General features: G+C 43.7%; 1 protein-coding gene across 3 annotated transcripts; it reads right to left on the reverse strand.

Annotated features, from left to right (window-relative positions):
* Window positions 1-435: 435 nt before the first annotated feature.
* Mtx3 (metaxin 3) lies at window positions 436-15,917 on the reverse strand. Of its 3 annotated transcripts, XR_012910900.1 has the most exons (10): window positions 15,779-15,917; window positions 15,419-15,488; window positions 15,007-15,083; window positions 13,441-13,533; window positions 12,534-12,716; window positions 12,358-12,434; window positions 11,189-11,346; window positions 9,873-9,961; window positions 3,043-7,204; window positions 436-2,627 (listed from the first exon to the last, which is right to left on the reverse strand). XR_012910900.1 is itself a non-coding variant. In XM_075976318.1 (9 exons), the coding sequence occupies exons 1-9, from the start codon at window positions 15,857-15,859 to the stop codon at window positions 7,094-7,096; spliced, it is 939 nt and encodes a 312-aa protein (XP_075832433.1). In that variant the 5' UTR covers window positions 15,860-15,917; the 3' UTR covers window positions 436-7,093. The 3 variants fall into 3 exon arrangements, 1 of the variants encoding a protein (XP_075832433.1); XM_075976318.1 differs by having other exon boundaries at window positions 436-7,204; XR_012910901.1 differs by lacking the exons at window positions 436-2,627; window positions 3,043-7,204 and adding an exon at window positions 10,733-10,831 and having other exon boundaries at window positions 15,779-15,894.
* Window positions 15,918-20,501: the final 4,584 nt, after the last annotated feature.

A 20,501-nucleotide genomic window follows, 5' to 3' on the forward strand; every position in this document is an offset into this window, starting at 1 on the left:
ACGCACCCTCGTTCAGACTGTGTCCTCTCTCCATGTGTCCACACGCACCCTCGTTCAGACTGTGTCCTCTCTCCATGTGTCCACACGCACCCTCGTTCAGACTGTCCTCTCTCCATGTGTCCACACGCACCCTCGTTCAGACTGTCCTCTCTCCATGTGTGCACACGCACCCTCGTTCAGACTGTCGTCTCTCCATGTGTCCACACGCACCCTCGTTCAGACTGTCCTCTCTCCATGTGTCCACACGCACCCTCGTTCAGACTGTCCTCTCTCCATGTGTCCACACGCACCCAGGTTTAGACTGTGTCCTCTCTCCATGTGTCCACACGCACCCTCGTTCAGACTGTCCTCTCTCCATGTGTCCACACGCACCCTCGTTCAGACTGTCCTCTCTCCATGTGTCCACACGCACCCTCGTTCAGACTGTCCTCTCTCCATGTGTCCACACGCACCCTCGTTCAGACTGTGTCCTCTCTCCATGTGTCCACACGCACCCTCGTTCAGACTGTGTCCTCTCTCCATGTGTCCACACGCACCCAGGTTCAGACTGTCCTCTCTCCATGTGTCCACACGCACCCAGGTTCAGACTGTCCTCTCTCCATGTGTCCACACGCACCCAGGTTCAGACTGTCCTCTCTCCATGTGTGCACACGCACCCTCGTTCAGACTGTGTCCTCTCTCCATGTGTGCACACGCACCCAGGTTCAGACTGTCCTCTCTCCATGTGTCCACACGCACCCTCGTTCAGACTGTCCTCTCTCCATGTGTCCACACGCACCCTCGTTCAGATTGTCCTCTCTCCATGTGTCCACACGCACCCTCGTTCAGACTGTCCTCTCTCCATGTGTCCACACGCACCCAGGTTCAGACTGTCCTCTCTCCATGTGTCCACACGCACCCTCGTTCAGACTGTCCTCTCTCCATGTGTCCACACGCACCCAGGTTCAGACTGTGTCCTCTCTCCATGTGTCCACACGCACCCTCGTTCAGACTGTGTCCTCTCTCCATGTGTCCACACGCACCCAGGTTCAGACTGTGTCCTCTCTCCATGTGTCCACACGCACCCTCGTTCAGACTGTCCTCTCTCCATGTGTCCACACGCACCCAGGTTCAGACTGTCCTCTCTCCATGTGTCCACACGCACCCTCGTTCAGATTGTCCTCTCTCCATGTGTCCACACGCACCCAGGTTCAGACTGTCCTCTCTCCATGTGTCCACACGCACCCAGGTTCAGACTGTCCTCTCTCCATGTGTCCACACGCACCCAGGTTCAGACTGTCCTCTCTCCATGTGTCCACACGCACCCAGGTTCAGACTGTCCTCTCTCCATGTGTCCACACGCACCCAGGTTCAGACTGTCCTCTCTCCATGTGTCCACACGCACCCAGGTTCAGACTGTCCTCTCTCCATGTGTCCACACGCACCCTCGTTCAGACTGTCCTCTCTCCATGTGTCCACACGCACCCTCGTTCAGACTGTCCTCTCTCCATGTGCTCACATGCACCCTCGTTCAGACTGTCCTCTCTGCTAATAAAATCAAACATCTCTGAAGCTGGAAACCAAGCCACACATTTACACATCAAAGGTTCTGAAAAGCCTACAGCAACTCAGCTTTGCCTAATCCAGAATTTTCCAAACTTATTAGAACAATATATTCTGCCAAATACCCTTTTAGAAACTACTCTTGCATAAACTAAATGTTTTTACCTTATAATTTCAAATTAATAATAATGAGGGCACAAAACAGTCCATCTTTTTTCCTTTTAAAGAAGCTACTTTATTCTGTTTGAGTAAGAGTCTTCACAACATACCCCTCACTATTCAGGAGCAATCAACTCAAGTTTCCCTTTTATTATATCATTGGTCAAGAACGCCAATTCTTTTAAGTAATCCATGGAATATTTTTCTGGGGGAAAAACATTTTTTAAGTCTTTTTAATTTCCAGAGTCCGCATTTGCTTCTGTCACGACAAGTCCTGACTGCACAACAAGCAGCCTGGGCTCTTAGAGACTACAGCACCCAACAGTAACTTCTACACGAAACGGTTTTACAAACACTTTAAAACCAAAGCTCTCCCAACTTACCTCATTATTCAAACCAGCATCCTGAACTCCAAAGACACTTCAATAAAACCTTTCAGGGTGAAACCACTGAGCCATGGTCTCACATAACCTCAGATTTCTTTAAAATCTAAGAAATATGTAAACACTAAGAAAGAAATGTAAACTTCGCAGAACTGAACAACAGCAAAAGAAGGGGGAATAAACATACAACTTATTTTTTCTTTTTTTAAACCACCAAGAACATATACAAAGAGCAATCATCACAACCCAAATGTACGCTGTGGCTTTGCTCAGGATTAACTCTAATAATAACCACAAGATACAATCAATTACATCCCTTGGCTGTACAACAAAGTGCACAGCTACGCCACACTTCCACAACGGAAGTGCACAGCTACGTCACACTTCCACAACAGAGGTGCGCAGCTACGTCACACTTCCACAACTGAAGTGCACAGCTATGTCACACTTCCACAACTGAGGTGCACAGCCACGTCACACTTCCACAACTGAAGTGCACAGCTACGCCACACTTCCACAACGGAAGTGCACAGCTACGTCACACTTCCACAACAGAGGTGCGCAGCTACGTCACACTTCTACAACTGAAGTGCGCAGTTACGTCACACTTCCACAACAGAAGCGCACAGCTACGTCACACTTCCACAACAGAGGTGCGCAGCTACGTCACACTTCTACAACTGAAGTGCACAGTTACGTCACACTTCCACAACTGAAGTGCACAGCCACGTCACACTTCCACAACGGAAGTGCACAGCTATGTCACACTTCCACAACAGAGGTGCGCAGCTACGTCACACTTCTACAACTGAAGTGCACAGTTACGTCACACTTCCACAACTGAAGTGCACAGCCACGTCACACTTCCACAACGGAAGTGCACAGCTACGTCACACTTCCACAACAGAGGTGCGCAGCTACGTCACACTTCTACAACTGAAGTGCGCAGTTACGTCACACTTCCACAACTGAAGTGCACAGCCACGTCACACTTCCACAACTGAAGTGCACAGCCACGTCACACTTCCACAACTGAAGTGCACAGCCATGTCACACTTCTACAATAGAAGTGCACAGCTACGTCACACTTCCACAACGAAAGGGCGACGTCTGTGAGCACAGTGCCACACTGTGCATACAGAGAGAAAAAAAAATACAAGGTAAAAAAGAATGACCACACAAAGACAGAAAAAGGCCTCAAAATATTTTGTCCTTGAATATGAACCCAGCTGTCACAGGGAAAAATACACAGACTAGAAACATAAAATCGTAAGCATTTTGATATTTTATGGAAATAAGTTTTTGGTGCAAAGTTCTTAGAAAACTTTCTTGGTATAGCATAGGAGAACTTCAGAGAATGACTTGTTAGAAACCCCAGCTGCTTTTTCTTAGACTCAAGAACAAAGTAAAAATTTTAGTAAGATAAAATGTAGTTCTTATTTGGAACTAAATAAATACGAGGTCTGCAGTGTTAAAAATTTAAGACATGGTAGATAGTGACAAACTTAACTCTACTAAGTTGGCTTTGAATAACCCTTTTATTTTGAATAATTATAGACTCTTAAGGCATTACAAAAATAGCAGTGAGCTACCCATGGCCCTATCATTCAGCTTCCTATGTATATTTAATTTATTTTAGTGTTAATTATGTGTAGGGGGGTAAATGCACAGTGTGAGTGCAGGAGCTCATGGATTTCAGAAGGTGGCACCAGATCCCCTGGGGCTACAGTTTAGGGGGTAACCACCTGCCATAGGTCCTGGACACTGAACTCAGTCCTCAGCAAGAGTAGCAAGTTCGTTTAACTACGGAGCCACCTTGTCCGTCCTGCCCATACTCCAGCCTTTATTTCCTGAGTGGTTACGGTTGTGGCTGTCAAAAAATTAACCCATTCCATCAAAAATTATTTTTAACAAGCTCGTTAGGTGCATATGTTTGAAAGAGGCTCTAAGAAACACTATTCAATTCAAATCCCACTTTATTACATGAAGCTACCTGAACAAAGTGGTTTTCTTAAAATATTCCATTACCAGCTTCTGCTTCTGTCGATGTTAGTTCCTCCATTTTGAGACTTTGAAGATTTTCAACTTAGCTCTAGCATAAACGTCTCTGTTCCTTGGTGTTACTCTATTTATCAATAGTAAACTATTAGAGATTACAAATAAAAATGGTTGCTTTAAAAAAAACTCCACCAGGGGTCCTCTAGTACCCTGAAACAATTCATATACTTCAACTGAAACTTGCTAGCAATGTGAACCTTTCATGAGGTCAAAGTTCTGAGAATCCCATCCTCCTTGTCTGCAATGCCCTTAGCATTAGGTCATCACTGTGACACAGTGCTCATTCAGGATTCCCTTGTGAGAATTAGCAAACCAATTTTTCTAGCTCTGTACTATCAACAAAAATAAAAATGAGCAGAGTCCCTGTTTTCATACTGTCCTCTATCATCACCTCCAAAGGACAATGGCTCACAGTATTTGGTCAAGGCCATGGATCACTCTTCCCAGCAAACTCAAGCTTCAAGCACAAACATCCTGACAGGGTGACCATGGGCCCTTTGTCCAGTCTAAGAAGTCACTTCCCACTGAGAGCTTCTCTGTGTGCTTGTCTCTAAAGCATCCTGTGCTCGGTTAGTTTTCTCTCATCTCACTTGTTAGACAAACAAAGCTGAACTAAGAGAGCCAGCACTTAGGTTCCTACTTACCCAACCCTGGATCTGCATCTCAGAAATGTGGTCTTCAAGCACACGGGCTACAGAATGTACGGCTAAAGGCAGTTCCGAGCAGTCATCCTCACCACTGAGAAGGGCAAATGCCTGTGATTCTACAATGAGCTCCTTTCAGTAAGGGTTTCCTGCACAAAATATTACCATACACCTCTTGGCTGACCTCTAGTGTCTTCTGAACATGACCTGCTGCGTTCTTCCACACCGCTTCTCAGCCTCCTGATGCTGAGACCCTTCAATACAGTCCTCATGTTGTGGTGACCCCAACCAGAAAATTATCTTTGCTGCTACTTCCTAATGAATTTTGCTACTATGTGAATCATAAATATTGATAAGCAGCATATCTGATATATGACCCCGTGAAAGGGCTGATCGATCCACAGGTTGGGAACTGCTGTTTTACACGTTTAATCTAGACATCAGCAGCCTTATTAGAATTTCACTCAGTATTATCTTCGAGCTTTACCCACAGAGTTAGATTTCACACTTGATTTTACAGCCTAGTAGTGTTGATATGGTTCTTTCTCTTAGAAATTGTTATTTTTTTCAAAAATAACTGTCCTATTTCTACATGTATTTTATTACTGTAAACTACTTCAAATACTTCTTGGAAGGTTTACTATTAAATCACAATTGAAAATGACTAGCCCTGATTAAAGCATAAACAGAATCTGATTAATGTACTAACCAATACAGATCAGTCTGAGAGACAACGGAGCCTCTTGATCATGACTTTCAAAACAAAACACTCAGATTTCATATGGTTGTGATTTGCCTAAGATGAGCAAGATGAGCAACATACACAGCACACACATACTCACGTGTACACACTCACTCACATGTACACACTCACTCACATACACAGTCTTTTTTTACAGAAGTATTGTGAAACTCACTGCCTACCTGACCTAAATGTGCCCAAAGAGATGAACAAGACTGTAGACTACCTTGTCTCATGTAAAGCTTTCATCTATCAAGACACAGAGCAAACCAGGGTGCTGCAAGCCAGACGCAGCCACGCTCTGTTGGCAGCAGCTGAGTCTCCAGACAACGCAGCCTGGTTTCTACAGACTCCGGTAAGCTTTCGCTGAGCACCATGGTAATCCTTTAAGACACTAACCCAAAACACAGTCTTGTATTTTAAAAATCTCAGAAATGGTTTTATAACAACAGAAGCACCTCAGCCACTAAAATAAGCATGTTCCTATTATATGTAAAATTATAACACTCAGCAAATGTTGAACAGTTCATTCAGCAACCAATAAATATAAATTGCCTTAGAAATTTGCTATTTTTGACTTATTCCTTTGGATCCTGAAAATGTACTTAAAAATATACAGGAAATAATAGTTTGTCAGAAAGTGTGTGGGCACAAGATACACTTACTATGAAACAAACTGTTTTGAGTCAAGTGTGGAGCACTCAGACCAGACACATGGAAGGTGCCTCCAGGACCCTCATAGTAGCTCATCCCTCATCCCAAGGATGCTTAAGAGTTTGCTGAGCACACTTCACTAGGGATTTCAGCTAAATACAGTAAGATAAGCTAGACGTCCAGCTCTGGAATTAATACAAGACTGAGACAGTAGGCAATGGTGTGCTAAAATACACAGGCTTAAGCTGCCACACTGGCCTCTGCTAGCTTAGAGCAGACATACCAGAAGTACTTATTCATACTGACGTGCTATCAGATGCGTATTACATAACCGCCTCAACAGCTGCATGTGTGGCACTAAACCACAAAGAGGATCAGACCTACAAGAGAATAATTAAGAAGCACATTCCTTGCTGCTTTTTAAAGATAAATTCAGGCTTTTCTATTGAAATAATTTCTATTTTTCCTAGTTCCTGAAATAGGCATCAGACTTCTAAAAAGAAGATTAAGATCTCAGCCCAAGAGCCACATAATAATTATTGAGACAGGACTAAGAAAAGTAAGCTAAAAAATTAACTTAAAGAAATTAAAAATGCACATTCAAAACAGAATTGCAGCTTTTCATCAGCAACACCTGAACCAAAGGCAAAGATCTGCCATGATTAAGGCAGCTTTTTATATACAGTACCACGTATTTGCCCCGCCCACCCACCCGCTTGCTTAGCATTCAAAATGCACTGCCAAGATGAAATAAAAGCTTCCCTAGTTTAAAAAGAAAGTCACGTTCAGCTCCTTCTGTTTCACAGTCTTCCTTAGACCTATTACGGCAGTTTTCTTTTGGTCTCCGTGCACTCAGTATAAGCGACTACTGCAAACAATCCTAAGACTTTGGCTGCAACAGGCTGTGACTGTCAGGGTGACAGCCGCTGTAAGGAATTATTCTCGTCTTCTGCTGGAGTCAGCTTGAGCGTTGGCAGCTTCCGAGGAAGAAGCTGAGGGCTCTGGCGGAGATTGTCATCCATCTGTAGGAAGCACAAAGACACATCTGACTACGGCTGAGGCTCCTCTTTGGTGGACTGCGCCCTCCCCATCTAGACTACAGAGAAGAGAACTGCATGGTGGCAGGACTGACACATTTCTCTGACAGCCGCTCACAAATGAGGACTGTCATCTCAAATACCAGCCGACTCAGCATCCACAAGAAGCACCGTGGCTCATACTCAGCCCCTCACAAAATTATAAGTTCCACAAAAAAGAACATGCTGCTGAACTTGATCGGGACTCACTTAAGATACTCTCTGCAGGTATCGGTAAACATTTACCTCTAAATGTGCTCTGCTAATCTTTCCCTTACACTGAAGAACAGGCACAGTCCCACCCTCCATGAGATGACAAAATGAGGCTTAGAAAAGAGAAGTCCCCTTTCCAGGTTCTAATGCCAGTATCACGACCCATGTCTTCTTATTCTAACACAATTTTTAAAAACTACTCCTCTTTTCCAAATTGAAAATGGCCAGAATGCCATGCGACACAGCTCCCTCCTCCCCAGTTGAGAGTATGTAGACCAAAGGATGCTGGGGAAACGGTGGCAAGGACAAGGCCTTAGATCTAGTCCAGAGGTCTTTCAAACATGGATCACTTCTGAGCCAACCTTAGAGACACCATTACATGAAGTACATTAGGAAAATGCCAAGACGTCCGAGACACACATTAGCACCCTGGAATACCAGGTGAGATTACTCAGAATTTAGCCAGTCTCCAAGCTCCATCTTCACCCCAGAGTACTGATGCTGAGTTCTCTATCAACTTCACTTTTTCAACAACTTGAAAGCAGTGCCATTAAACCACAAAACCAACAGAAAAGAATATCCTATCACTCCCCCAATAGACAAGCTGTTCTCAGAGCTCTGCAAAAATGCAGAATATTTTAAACTCCCCACTTCTCAGTATGGTTTCAAAGCAAGGAAGAAATATTTTGGCAAAGTGTGTGTGCATGTGTAAGGTTTGCAGAAGACAGAAAATAAAAGGCTAATTATTAATTTTCAAATAGGGAAAACTTGTGACCAGGCAACAACTGTGGTGAGCAGCACTTACTTTCCAGCAAGAACTGTATCTCAAATATTAGTCTTTCTCTTACGCTCTAGATTTTTGCTATAAATTGTGATCAGTGGTGGCTAGGCAGACCAGTTGTCCTATTGTGTTTCACCAGCCATCACACACTTCCTACACAAGAGCACATATGAACGCCTGCTTGTCTTACAAGACTTTTATAAGCTGATGAAGACCCAAGGTGGACATGTATAAAATAGTGAACGGGCTCCTGTTTTACCTTCTGCCTGTGTGGGTATTTCATAACTCCCCTGCCATATCTGTCATGGATCACATACAGAAAATGGAAAGAAGCTCTGTGGTAGTGATGCACACCTTTTATCCCAGAACTCAGGAGGCAGAGGCAGGCGGATCTTTGTGAGTTTGAGGTCAGCCTGGTCTACAAAGAGGGTTCCAGGACAGCCAGGACTATATAACAGTACTGTCACACAAAGAAACCTTATCTAGAAAAAACAAAAAAAGAAAAAGAAAAAAAAAGAAAAAGGGAAAGGAAACTATGTTAAACAGCCTTCCTATAGACGAATGAGCTCCTGTAAACACACTTAGCACTTTGCACACATCTTCATAGGACGTGTATTAGACTGAGCAAATAGAGCCTGCCCAGGCTTTAACTCACACCACAAAAACTTGAACAGCAATGAACGCTACAGCTTCTCCAAAACCAACACCACATGAGACACTGGCAACAGAAGGCCATCCCAGAGAAGAACCATGACAAGCTGACACATCCTCTCCGTGACTGACACACAATCGTACTTAGAAGCTGAGCAGCTGCCTACGGGAAAGAACAATGAACCGCAACACTGCTGGCGCCTCGTGTCCCCATGTCTACGGTGTAAGTCTCCTCTCTACCTTCTTCAGCCAGAAGACTTTGGGCAGGTGATGACACTCGCACCATCACATCCATGAAATGGGACAACAGCATCCGCACACGGAGCCTCTAGAAGGCTTGCTGACTCCTATGAAGCTCTTCTACCTCAGTGCATGTGAAAGCATCAAGTCTATCACACACTAGGGGGGAATCTGCACGGCCCTTTCACATCCCTCCAATCAGAGTCCTCCTCAAATCTGCCGTTGTTGGCTCTCTCCTCTACCCACTCACTCATGGTCTCTCGCACATTGAGAATCTCCAAAGTGATAAAGGACTGAATGGTGAAGATAATGTAGAACACATTCAGCACCAAGAAGAACAATAAGAAAGAAGGGGCATGAGGGAAGAAGAAAAAGACATTACTGATATGGAAGAGAAAACATGGATGCTTAGACCCTACAGAAAGTGACTTCAGGACAGCAAGGACAACAAGCAACGCTTGCTTCTGATTTGCCCTCTTTAAAGGTAATTTTTATGTCACCCAACTTGGTCAGTGCAAACTATATAGTAAAAGGCAGGCCCAACACAATTACTCAAATTTCCCTCAGCACAATCAGGCCACTGCTGGCTTCAAAACACCACATTAAACCAATCTCCACTCCAAGTATATATAAACAGCCTCTTGAAAAGTAAACTCTTTAAAACTAAGAGTGTCAAGTGAACACACAACCCAGAAAACAGACAGGAGAGCAATGATGAAGGAACGCGACCTTTTCAATTAAGTTGGATTCCTTATTTACAAGTTGTGTGAGTTTCCGCAGGTTCACGTCTACCATTTCTTGTCCAGCTGGAGAGATGCCTGAGAAGTCAGGAGAGAAATCAGGGAGAGAAAACAAACTTTGAAAGACTTTCAAGCTGTTGAAGATTGAAAAAAAGAAAATTTTGGTTTACCCATCATCCTAATTGCTCCCCCTCCCCCCACAAGAAAACTGAAAACGAGAAAAACATTTGGGTTCAAGGCAGTTAGGAGGGACAGCAGTGCTCCGTAGGAAGCGGAAAGGAAAAGACTGAACTGTGCTCTTGGGAGACACTGAGTCACACGACATGCAGGCGGCTACAGGGGTTAGTAAGGTGCGGTGCTCTCCAGACGGTGCTGCCCCCTCCCTAGTCACTACACGCAGGTCACTGGCTGTAACACTATAGACGCCTTGCTAAGGTAGCGACTCCCTAACACCTACTTACCAGGCATCCAAGATATTTAAAGGAATTTTTAAAAGCAGAGCTTTCTGGGATTGATCCCCAGACATTTTAATTTGGGAACTATGGAAGAGCTGAGGAGCCAGGCTGGCTAGCCACTGCCCCAGAGCAACAAGGTCGGATGCCACTTAGCTCCCTAACTTCCCATTTCCTAGACTTCCCTAGATGTAAAGCAGAGAATCCTCCATAAAAAATAAATAAGTAAAATAAAAAACAGCCAGTCTGCTGAAGCCAGCTATCTCACAACTTCTGCTTCTCAGAAGGACAAACACTGCAGCCACCTCTACATATCCACACTCAGTGCCCAGTCCCCTAAGCACAGGCCCCCAGTCAGAGAGAATGCCATCCTAAGTGCCAAGAGCTCTCTACTTACTCTATCTCCAGTTTGCTGCAATCATTTTCAAGTAGTAGAACCATGGGGGTGACCTCACCAAAGTCAATCTGCTGCTGATTTCTGTTCAAGGGGAGAGTGCTGGAAGCAGCAGGTGAGAATTATGTAAAGTGACCGCCCATTTGATGGGGTAAACACTACCTTCAGCAGGGGCTCAACACAGGCACTTTAATCCTTGAGAAGAAAGTGACCCACTTGGGGGGGGGGCAATACTTATAAAGAAGATACACAGAATGTGTGAAGTCCAGAGGATGGGGGGCGGGGTCACATGGCTCTTTCTCCATGTACGTAAGAACATGGCAGCAGATGTAGCGAGCAAACCACCAGGTCTGGAAGCTATGAACCAGAGTCTAAGACAATGCGCAAACAAGTTCTTGCGCGCTGCCAGGAGACATTAAAGTGCCCGATCTGAGTACACCCTAGCTAAAGCTGACTTACCCGTGGGCCCATGTCTGAAGTAGCTGCCCAGGATGTCGTCACACAGGCGGCACAGATTGGAGAGCTGTTTCAGATGCTCTTGTAAGTGAACCTTGGGAAAACGCACTTTATAAAGAGGTGCGAGGAAACCAAACACATAGGCGTCCAAGGTGGAAGGCCTGGAGACGAAGGACTCTGTCAGGAGCGCTTAAGGGCAGACGAACTTGGACTACATTTTAAAATGCTCTTCAAGCTGCCTGTCAAGTCTAATAGGCAACATCATGTTTTGAATGGTTTGCTCCCATTTTTGATTCCAAAAGGGAGGCAGCCAGCATTTTACCTTCTAAGTAGTTTTAAAAATATTCTAGCCATTTATTTTATTCAGAGGAAACTGAGGTTGTAAACAAATGTTATGGACTGGAAGCCGGGTGGAGGCACGCTCGATGCTATCACAGCCATCTGCAGCACATTAAGCTAATGGAAGATTAATGCCAACAGAAAAAGTTTTCCTATAAAAGCCCAGTAAATCCCGGCTAAAGACTGAACCCGGGGCCTTATGCGTGCTGTTTGAGAGCTCTGCCAATCAGCTCTACCCCCAGGCGCCCTTCTGAAGTGAAAAACCCATCTTCTGAGGGGTGGGAAAACTGGCTTTAACTCACATTTCACTGAATATGCATGCACACGCAACATATCGAAATAACTCTTGTTTACATGATTCAAATGATAAATTACATTTATGTATATATGGGTCCACACAAACTCAAAACCAACCACCAGCCTGGGGACTGAGGAACTGCTGAGTGACTTCCTTCAGGGTGTTCAACAAGAAGAGCATGGCTTCCTGATCAGTGCAGTGGGCCACAGGGGCATGCCCTAGACGGCCCGTTGGAGGAGGAAGCCCAGGGGCTACCGGGGTGGGGCTCTCATCTTCTGTAGCAGAATCATAGGGACTTTCTTCTTCTTCTTCTTAAGGGATAAGAGCTAGCTTATTCTAGAGTCAAACATGAGTGGCCATGCCTGGGGATCCAGATTTAGGTCACTCAAAATAGTGTTTCCCACCAAGGCAGTTTCATGATGTGTTTGTAGTAATGGAACAGAGAAAGCCATAAATCAAGCAAACTTTTCAAATATACTGCAGGAAACATCAAAGAGGTGGCTACGGCAAAGTGACTTTAAGGGAATTTACTCACGTGTCACCAAAGAAGAACTGAGATGTTCCCAATCTGTTTGACAGGAGGTTGAGGCACTCCTTGGCATCTCTGTATATCTAAGAAGAATGAAGGAGACTTTGGAGGTAGCATCTCTAGGTAAGGACCAGTCCCCTCTCTCCTCCCTTCCCTGGAGGGCTTGCTAGGAGACTCCCTACCTGAGCTTCCACTTCCTGGATGTGGTAGAGGGGTGGCTCTCCCCGTGTCAAGAGGATCCTATTCAGTGCGCCTCTAGACATCCTTCCAGGCAGGATTAAACTCAGAGGGAAAGGGATACGGGAGGCAAACCATGGCTTTGTCACAGTAAAGTAATTGTCATTCTCAACCCAGAAAGTGTGAAGCTGCCAAAGGAAGGCAAAACAATTACAGGGATGTTCTCCTGCTAAAATGAGCATCACTTGTCAGTCTGACAGCTTCTTCAGAAGTGTCCTTCAAGAAAGTACCTCCGGTTAAGTTTTTCAGATACAATGGCTCAAGGTGAAATGAGATTATTTTAAACATATAAATTTTGTTGACTGCTGTATCTCAGTAGCCAGAATAGAGCCTAGTGCATACTGAGGGCTCTGTAAATATCCACCAAATGAAAGAACTACAGTATAGCCAATTCTATACATGCATCAAAGTTTCATCTTCCAATAACAGCATTTATTTCAAAAACAGTATGATTGTGTTGGAATGGAATTCAGTGGTAGAACATTTCCCTAGCCAAGCAAGCAAACCAAACTATTTACTTCAATGGGAAGCTAAATGTCTAAGAGAATCCAGTTTTGTCATAATATCAAGACTAATATGAGAAATTTACTCTTGAAGACTCCTCCCCTTTTTTGTTCTTTCTAACAGACCACAGCATTCTCACTCATAATATCAAGACTAATATGAGAAATTTACTCTTGAAGACTCCTCCCCTTTTTTGTTCCTTCTAACAGACCACAGCATTCTCACTCATAATATCAAGACTAATATGAGAAATTTACTCCTGAAGACTCCTCCCCTTTTTTGTTCTTTCTAACAGACCACAGCATTCTTACTAGTCCCTGCAATACTGCAGTATTCAGAGACACTCACCACGGCAGGGAGAAGCTTCTCTTCCAGGAGGGCGATGTAAGCCAGGGTGTCTGCCCCTTGTTTTGCTGAGAGTTCACAGTCAGCATTGTATTTCTATTCAAAACCAAAACAAAACCTCTCAGAGGTCAGAGAGCATCCCAAGGACAAGGGAGCTAAATGAAGCAGAACTCTGATTCTCCCTCACAAATGCCAAAGCTGACATTATGAGGGGAGTACTAACCCAAGGAATGCTGTTCCCGATCGCAAAGAGGGTTCTCAACACCGTATTACCCTACACAAAGTGAACAAGAGTTGCTTGCGTGTGTCAGCTGACTTCTATTGTTTCCATACTTACTGATGACCTTTGTTCAGAGTATGGCGTGTGATACAAAGTCAACACGTAGAAGCAATTATTTTTAACAAGAAAGGAAAAAAAATATATAGTTCTCCCTAATGTTTTTCTCCATAAAAAAGAAACTCTTCAATTTAGAATTTGCTTAAATTATAATGGTACACGTTCTTTTTCTTAGAGTACTGAAAAACCAATAACTTTCATGTTCATTTGAATCTTTGTATTTACATCATGGATTTACTACATAAATATTTACATTTCCACACATTTCAGATACATGATTTCATAAAGTATATGGCTATCAGATAAGCACTTTCTAAAAAATACACTCAGGGGCAGAGTGCTTGCCTACTTGCCACAAGACCCCAGATTCAATTTCCAGTACCAAAATAAAAGAAAAAAAGAATAAATGATCGAATAAAACAGCTGAGATTCGGTCGGAACTCAGGTGTCACACTTAACATGAAATGTATAGGAACAATGGGACTAAAGTGATAGTGTTATCAAAAAGAGTAATCGTGAATAACTAAACTGAATCCTCTTACATCCATTTTAATACATTCACAAAAATAGACATTGCATAAACTTCACTATGACTTCCAAAATCACAGTAAAAACGGCATTGAGAAGCAAGTCTTTGTTTCTCAGTGGTCAAAATCCAAGTGTTTCCAGTTGCCCAATGAATTGTAAAAAGTAAAACCACCTTATGATGAATTAAAAATAAAAGCCAGCCCAGTAGCTGCACATCCCTTTAATCGAAACACTTGGGACACAGAGACAGACGGATCTCTGTGAGTTCGAGGCCAGCCTGGTGTACAGAGTGATTTCCAGGATAGGCAAGGCTTCACAGAGAAACCCTATTGTTGAACAACTAAAACCAATCAACCAACCAAACCAAAAACAAAAACATGTCCAGTGGCTGAGCACTCCTTTAGTCCCAGCACTCGGAAGGCAGAGGTAGGTTGATCTCTGTGAGTTCAAGGTCAGCCTGATCTACAACCGTGGGTTCCAGGACAGCCAGGGATATGCAGAGAAACCCTGTCTCTAAAAACCAAAATCCAAACCAAAAACAAACAAAAAGCCATACAGGATGCCAGATGTGATGGGTGACACCTATAATCTTAGCATTTGATGCCAGCCTGGCTGGTCAGGGTACACTAGAGTATAGCCCAGTCTAAAATAATAATAGGGTAACATGCAGAAAACGATCTACTTCTTCAAAAGGAGCCACCCACCTGTTTTCTTAAAAAGTTTAGTATTTTTGCAGGCTGAGAAACAATGCTGTCTTCAGTCGTCAAAATTGGTACATCGCCTATAATCAAAAACAGTTGACACACAAGCAAACACCGTGATCTATTTTGAAGATTACAATACTTAAAAACTAGACCAATTACACATGGGAGATTGTCTGTAAGAACGTTTGCCTTTTTTTGAAGTTTCACAAGGAGCAGGTCTGGGGCACATTTTCGTTTCTCCTATTTTCCACAGATTGGGCTTGCATTTTGAGTTACTACTCAGAGCGAGCAACCAGCCCACAGCCAAGGTCGTTCTAAGAAGCTAAAACTCTAGATACCCATGGCTTTAAACGCAAGAGGGGATGCCAGGGTCAGAAGGGCAGACAGGGGCGTGTGGAAGCTCATACTGTACCTCTTGGACCTCTCCAGGTGTTATCTATGACATTCACTTTCAAGGGTGCGCCCGAAAACTTGGCATACGCCTGAAACAGAGTTTGCAAGGAGACATTTTAGACTGAGCAGTCTGCAGGGCGGCTCTGAGGCTGCCCGCGCGACGGCGCCCCTCCCCCGTCCGCGGCCGGGGACGCGCAGGCTTCGCGCTGCGAGGGACGTCGGTCTGCGGAGGCCGGGCGGGCGTGCTCGGAGAAAGCACGCACGGCCAGGCCGACCAGAGCGGTGGCTTGCGGGAAGCCCGCCCGTCCGTCCGTCCCCAGCGGAGCCCGCAGCGAGTCAGTCCAGTCCTCCCGCGCCCCGGCCCGCAAGGCGGCCTCACCATCACCACCAGGGACTCGCTGTGCACCGAAGGGAGCCCCCAGCCACCTCCCCAGCAGCTGAGCTCCAAGGGGGCCGCCATCTTGCCGGGGCCGACCTCTGTCACCCGGAAGTACTCCTGCCGCCCACTCTCCTGCACGTGGAGTGGCGGGGGCGGGACGAGCAGCAGAAAGGACAGCGCCAGGCTGTGAGCAATTGACTCGAACAACCGGACTGGGAGCGAGAAGGGAAAGAGACCTGCTAGACATCCTCCAAGTATTTATGGCATGCCATTTTACTACGTGCCAATATCACTATGGTACACCTAAATCTGTAAAATGACTGTTCACACAAATATGCTTTCAAATGATACGGTGGTGGTTGGTACACTGTAGGCCCTTGTAGTGTTCAGTCTTTATAATGGGCCATTGCCTGCCTTTCACGTCTCAATTGTGGTTGCCATTCCTATGTTGACATGATTGGAGCTCATTAAAATTTAATCCTGTCCTAAAGTTTAACAGAGGACTGCTGACTGCTCACAACTCTACTCCTTTAATCTAGGATCGCTTTCGTCTACAACTGCTCTCCCCAAATTGAGTTTAGTGGGGCTGGAGAACTGGCTCAGTTAAATGTACTTGTGTCTCTTGAAGACATAGCTTGGTTCCCAGCACTCAGGTGGTGCTCAGCATCATTGTAACTCCAGATCCAGGAGATCCGAGGCCCTCTTCTGGCCTATAGGGGAACTGGGCATTCATGTGGTGCACATTCATACATGAGGGCAAGACATACGCATAAAATGTAAATCTTTTTATTTACTTATTGATTGATTGGTTTTATTGAGCTATACATTTTTCTCTGCTGCCCTCCCTTACCCTCCCCTCCCCTTCAACCCTCTCCCATGGTCCCAATGTTCACAGGAGATCTTGTCTTTTTTTACTTCCCATGTAGATTAGATCCATGTATGTCTCTTTTTAGGGTCCTCATTGTTGTCTAGGTTCTCTGGGATTGTGATTTGTAGTCTGGTTTTCTTTGCTTTATGTTTAAAAACCACTTATGAGTGAGTACATATGGTAATTGTCTTTCTGGGTCTGAATTGCCTTACTCAATATGATATTTTCTAGCTCCATCCATTTGCCTATAAATTTCAAAATGTCGTTACTTTTTTTCTCCTCTGTAGTACTCCACTGTGTAAATGTGCCACATTTTCCTTATCCATTCTTCGGTTGAGGGGCATTAAGGTTGTTTCCAGGTTCTGGCTATGGCAAACAATGCTGCTATGAACATAGTTGAGCACATGTCCTTGTGGCATGATTGAGCATCCTTTGGGTATGTACCCAAAAGTGGTGTTTCTGGGTCTTGAGGAAGGTTGTTTCCTAATTTTCTGAGAAATTGCCATACTCACATCCAAAGGGGCTGTACCAGCTTGCTCCTACCAGCAATGTAGGAGTATTATTTACTTATTTTTTTTAAGTTAAACTTAACTTTTTACAAAATTAGGAGCTCCTTCTGGTTTCTTGCAGCTCCTTTAATGCACTTGAATTTTGCTTCTGTCCTAATCACAGGCTTTTGCCTCCCACTGCACAGAAGTTGTCCTAGGAAGGTCAGGCCTGGCTTCATAGGTGTGGGACAGTGCACACAGGGAAGGTTCTTTGCTTAGGAAGGCTTGCTTCACTAACTGCTCTGCTGTTGCTGTCTTGAAATTTTAATCATGGCATAAAGGACTCTGCGTTTTTATTTTAGACTAAACATTGTAAATCATTCAGCCAGTCTTGTCTATGGGCCTAATAGGAATGTGCTAAATATTTCGTAAACATTAAACCTGTTAATTTCTCAGAAAAACCATTAAAGAGATACTTACTGTCTTTCAGATGTAGGACCTGGGTACCGCGTAGTTTTTACAGGCAGCACAATAGTCTTTCTGGGTTAGCCTCTTGATACACCTCTGGGCTTTCTCTTTTCCTCTGTCACAAGGAGATGTATGGGTGCCCTTCAAAAGAAACCTCTGCAAATTCCCATAAGAATAATGTTTGGCAATACTGGCTAGGGACTTTCTTGTAAGGAAATAACGCCCCCAAATCGCAGTGCTGATCTGCTATGGTATTTTTTAAAGATTATGATTCAAAAATAAGATATCCCAGAAATGAAAGAAAAGACATTTCACACTAAGAATCCATTAGTCACGTTTTTTCAAGTGAGGAATGCTTAGTGAATGTACAGTTGAAACTAAACAGAACATTTATGGAGCAGAGAGTACATCCAAGACTCTAAAAGGCTTCTGAAGACTACAGAGATACATGAGACAGGGAATCTTAACTTAGAGTTTATAGTCTACAAATCAGACATCACACATAGGTAGGTATTAAAGTTATTTTGGGGCTGGAGAGATGGCTCAGCCATTAAAGGCTAAGCTCACAACCCAAACTATAAAAAGTCACTGTCACCAGTAAATTTAGAGATATATGTAAAATACTAAAAACACAAGAGAGGAATGGTGTCTCACTGTGAGGTCATTGGAGGGTTTCTGCTTGATCTTCAATGTAAAGGAGGTAATTTAATTTTCTGATTTGATGTAATGGAAGCTTCATGCTTTGAGAAATAAAATTCCAAGCAATATAGTTCCGAATCTGTGTACTACAACAAGGTATTTAAAAATAATCTGCAACGAGAATGTGGACTCTCTGAGTCTTGTTGGCAGTTGGGGGAATGGGCACATAGTGTGGTCTCCTCTCTTACCATGCCTGCTGCTTATGACAATTTTATTTGAATTAGAGAGAAGTTAAGTCTTTGTTTAAGATTGTCAAGTTGAGGCAGAAAACAGCATCTTTTTTCATCTGATAAGAGAATTCTTTCTTAGAGATTTATTTGTGCCTAGTTAATAGCAATCTTGTGTTGCTGCATTTCCTCTTGAAAGTCTATCTCTGCTAGATTGAATGATTGAATTTATAACACTGGTTACCTGATTGCACAACCAGGCTGAATACTGTTCCGGACAATGACAAGGAAAGCCAAAACCATCAGAAATCATGCCTGGCATGGGTACTTGGCTCCTGTGACTTTTCTGGCTGTTAAAGAGGTTGTTCCGAGTTCATCAAAATCATAATTTCAGATTCTTCCCGGGCAAGGCATTCTCACTATCTGCAAAACATTCATGTGCGGGCAGGATGGCCTGGACCACAGCTTCATAATGACTCTTCCAGACCACGTCTTCCCCGAACATTTTTGTTTTTCGGAAGATGCACATTAAGTGGCTTCATCTGAACTCAGAGGACCTGACCTTGGCATCTAGTCCTGTTGCTCCTGTGTTTCTTAGTTTTACTCGGGGCCATGATACAAGTTCGCTTAGCATCCCTATCCACCCCATTTCCATTACTAAGAATCTCTGAGAGTTCCCAGCAAAGAGGCAATATTTGTGATAAATGATCATGCCTTGTGGTCCCTCATGGGAGAGTTAAACTGAACACCCATGAATGTTCCTTAGTTAGTGTTCAGATATAGAATTCTTAAGAAGAAAAATCCCATTGAAAATATATCAAGCGGGCGGGGCAGTGGTGGCGCACGCCTTTAATCCCAGCACTCAGAGGAGGCAGAGGCAGGCAGATCTCTGTAAGTTCAAGGCCAGCCTGGTCTACAAGAGCTAGTTCGAGGACAGGAACCAAAAGCTATGGAGAAACCCTGTCTCGAAAATATATATATTAAAAAAAAGATATCAAGCTTGAACTCTGTGGTTTTTTGTTTTGTTTTTTTGTTTGTTTGTTTTTGTTTTAGCTTCTAAATTAGCTCTGCATTTGTGAGACAGCTATTTGCTTTGGTTCCTCAGCTCTTTAAGTAATAAAGTGAAGAAGGTACTTTTAGCTCTGAGGTACTACCATCATATGTGTAACAAAAATTTAGTAATAACTGACTTTTATAGATCAGTTTCTACATACCAGAATTGTTTGCAGCATGTGGTTTAACTCATTTGATCACATAATAGCTCCATGAAGCAGTTCCTGTTGTCTCCCCTGGTTTTATGGAGAGATATTAACATGCAAGGATGTCAGTTAACTTTCCCAAAGTTTTACGAGGTGGGATAACAAGGATTTGATCCCTGGCAACCTGTTTTAAAGCTGAAAGCCCTGCATAATCAATATTACAGTGCCTCCTATAACCTCCCAAGAAATCCATTTAAAAGTCTCTTTGTTTGTTTGTTTAAAAGCACTTTATTAAAATAAAAAAGTCTTTTTTGTGACATGGTGCACACATTATTACTTCTTTGAGTAATAGTTAACATTAGGCCATTGAGCAAATTAGTTGACACGTTCTGTGTGCATAGGACATTGTAAGACAGTAAGAAAATAAAAACTGGCATTCTTGCGTTCAGATGAATACTTGGTGAAATATAAACTTTATGTCCGAGATAAGAACACTGTGTTTGAGATAACTAAATACTAACAAGATGTACCATTTTTCCAAGACCACAGCCTAATGTTTTAGACAAAGGCTTTAAATAGTTTTCCATGCTTGGCAAAAGAATAATGGAGGAAACAGAGCATTTCTGACCTTGAATCATGAGTCCATTGGGTTTCGTTTGACATAAGGAAGGATGCTGAGCTAAGCTAGATGAGTGTGACCTAGAAACGAGGATGTCTATGGCAGGAAATTATACAGTGGATATTGATCAGAAGGAATGATACTTAATGGGTACCATGATTGGAAACTCTTGGAATGTGTAGTTTTGAAGGATGCAAAGGAAGAATAAGTCATCC

The sequence above is a fragment of the Microtus pennsylvanicus genome, chromosome 6 (assembly GCF_037038515.1).
Source record: "Microtus pennsylvanicus isolate mMicPen1 chromosome 6, mMicPen1.hap1, whole genome shotgun sequence".
NCBI lineage: Eukaryota > Metazoa > Chordata > Mammalia > Rodentia > Cricetidae > Microtus > Microtus pennsylvanicus.

What these genes read in the sequence shown, in the direction of transcription:
- Mtx3 (XM_075976318.1), bottom strand. Translation starts at nt 15,859, where the DNA reads ATGGCGGCCCCCTTGGAGCTCAGCTGCTGGGGAGGTGGCTGGGGGCTC. An exon ending in CTTCAGACATGGGCCCACGG is followed by an intron (nt 9,962 to 11,188) that starts GTAAGTCAGCTT and finishes CTGACTTCTCAG; the next exon opens with GCATCTCTCCAGCTGGACAA. An exon ending in AATCCAACTTAATTGAAAAG is followed by an intron (nt 7,205 to 9,872) that starts GTCGCGTTCCTT and finishes TGCTTCCTACAG; the next exon opens with ATGGATGACAATCTCCGCCA.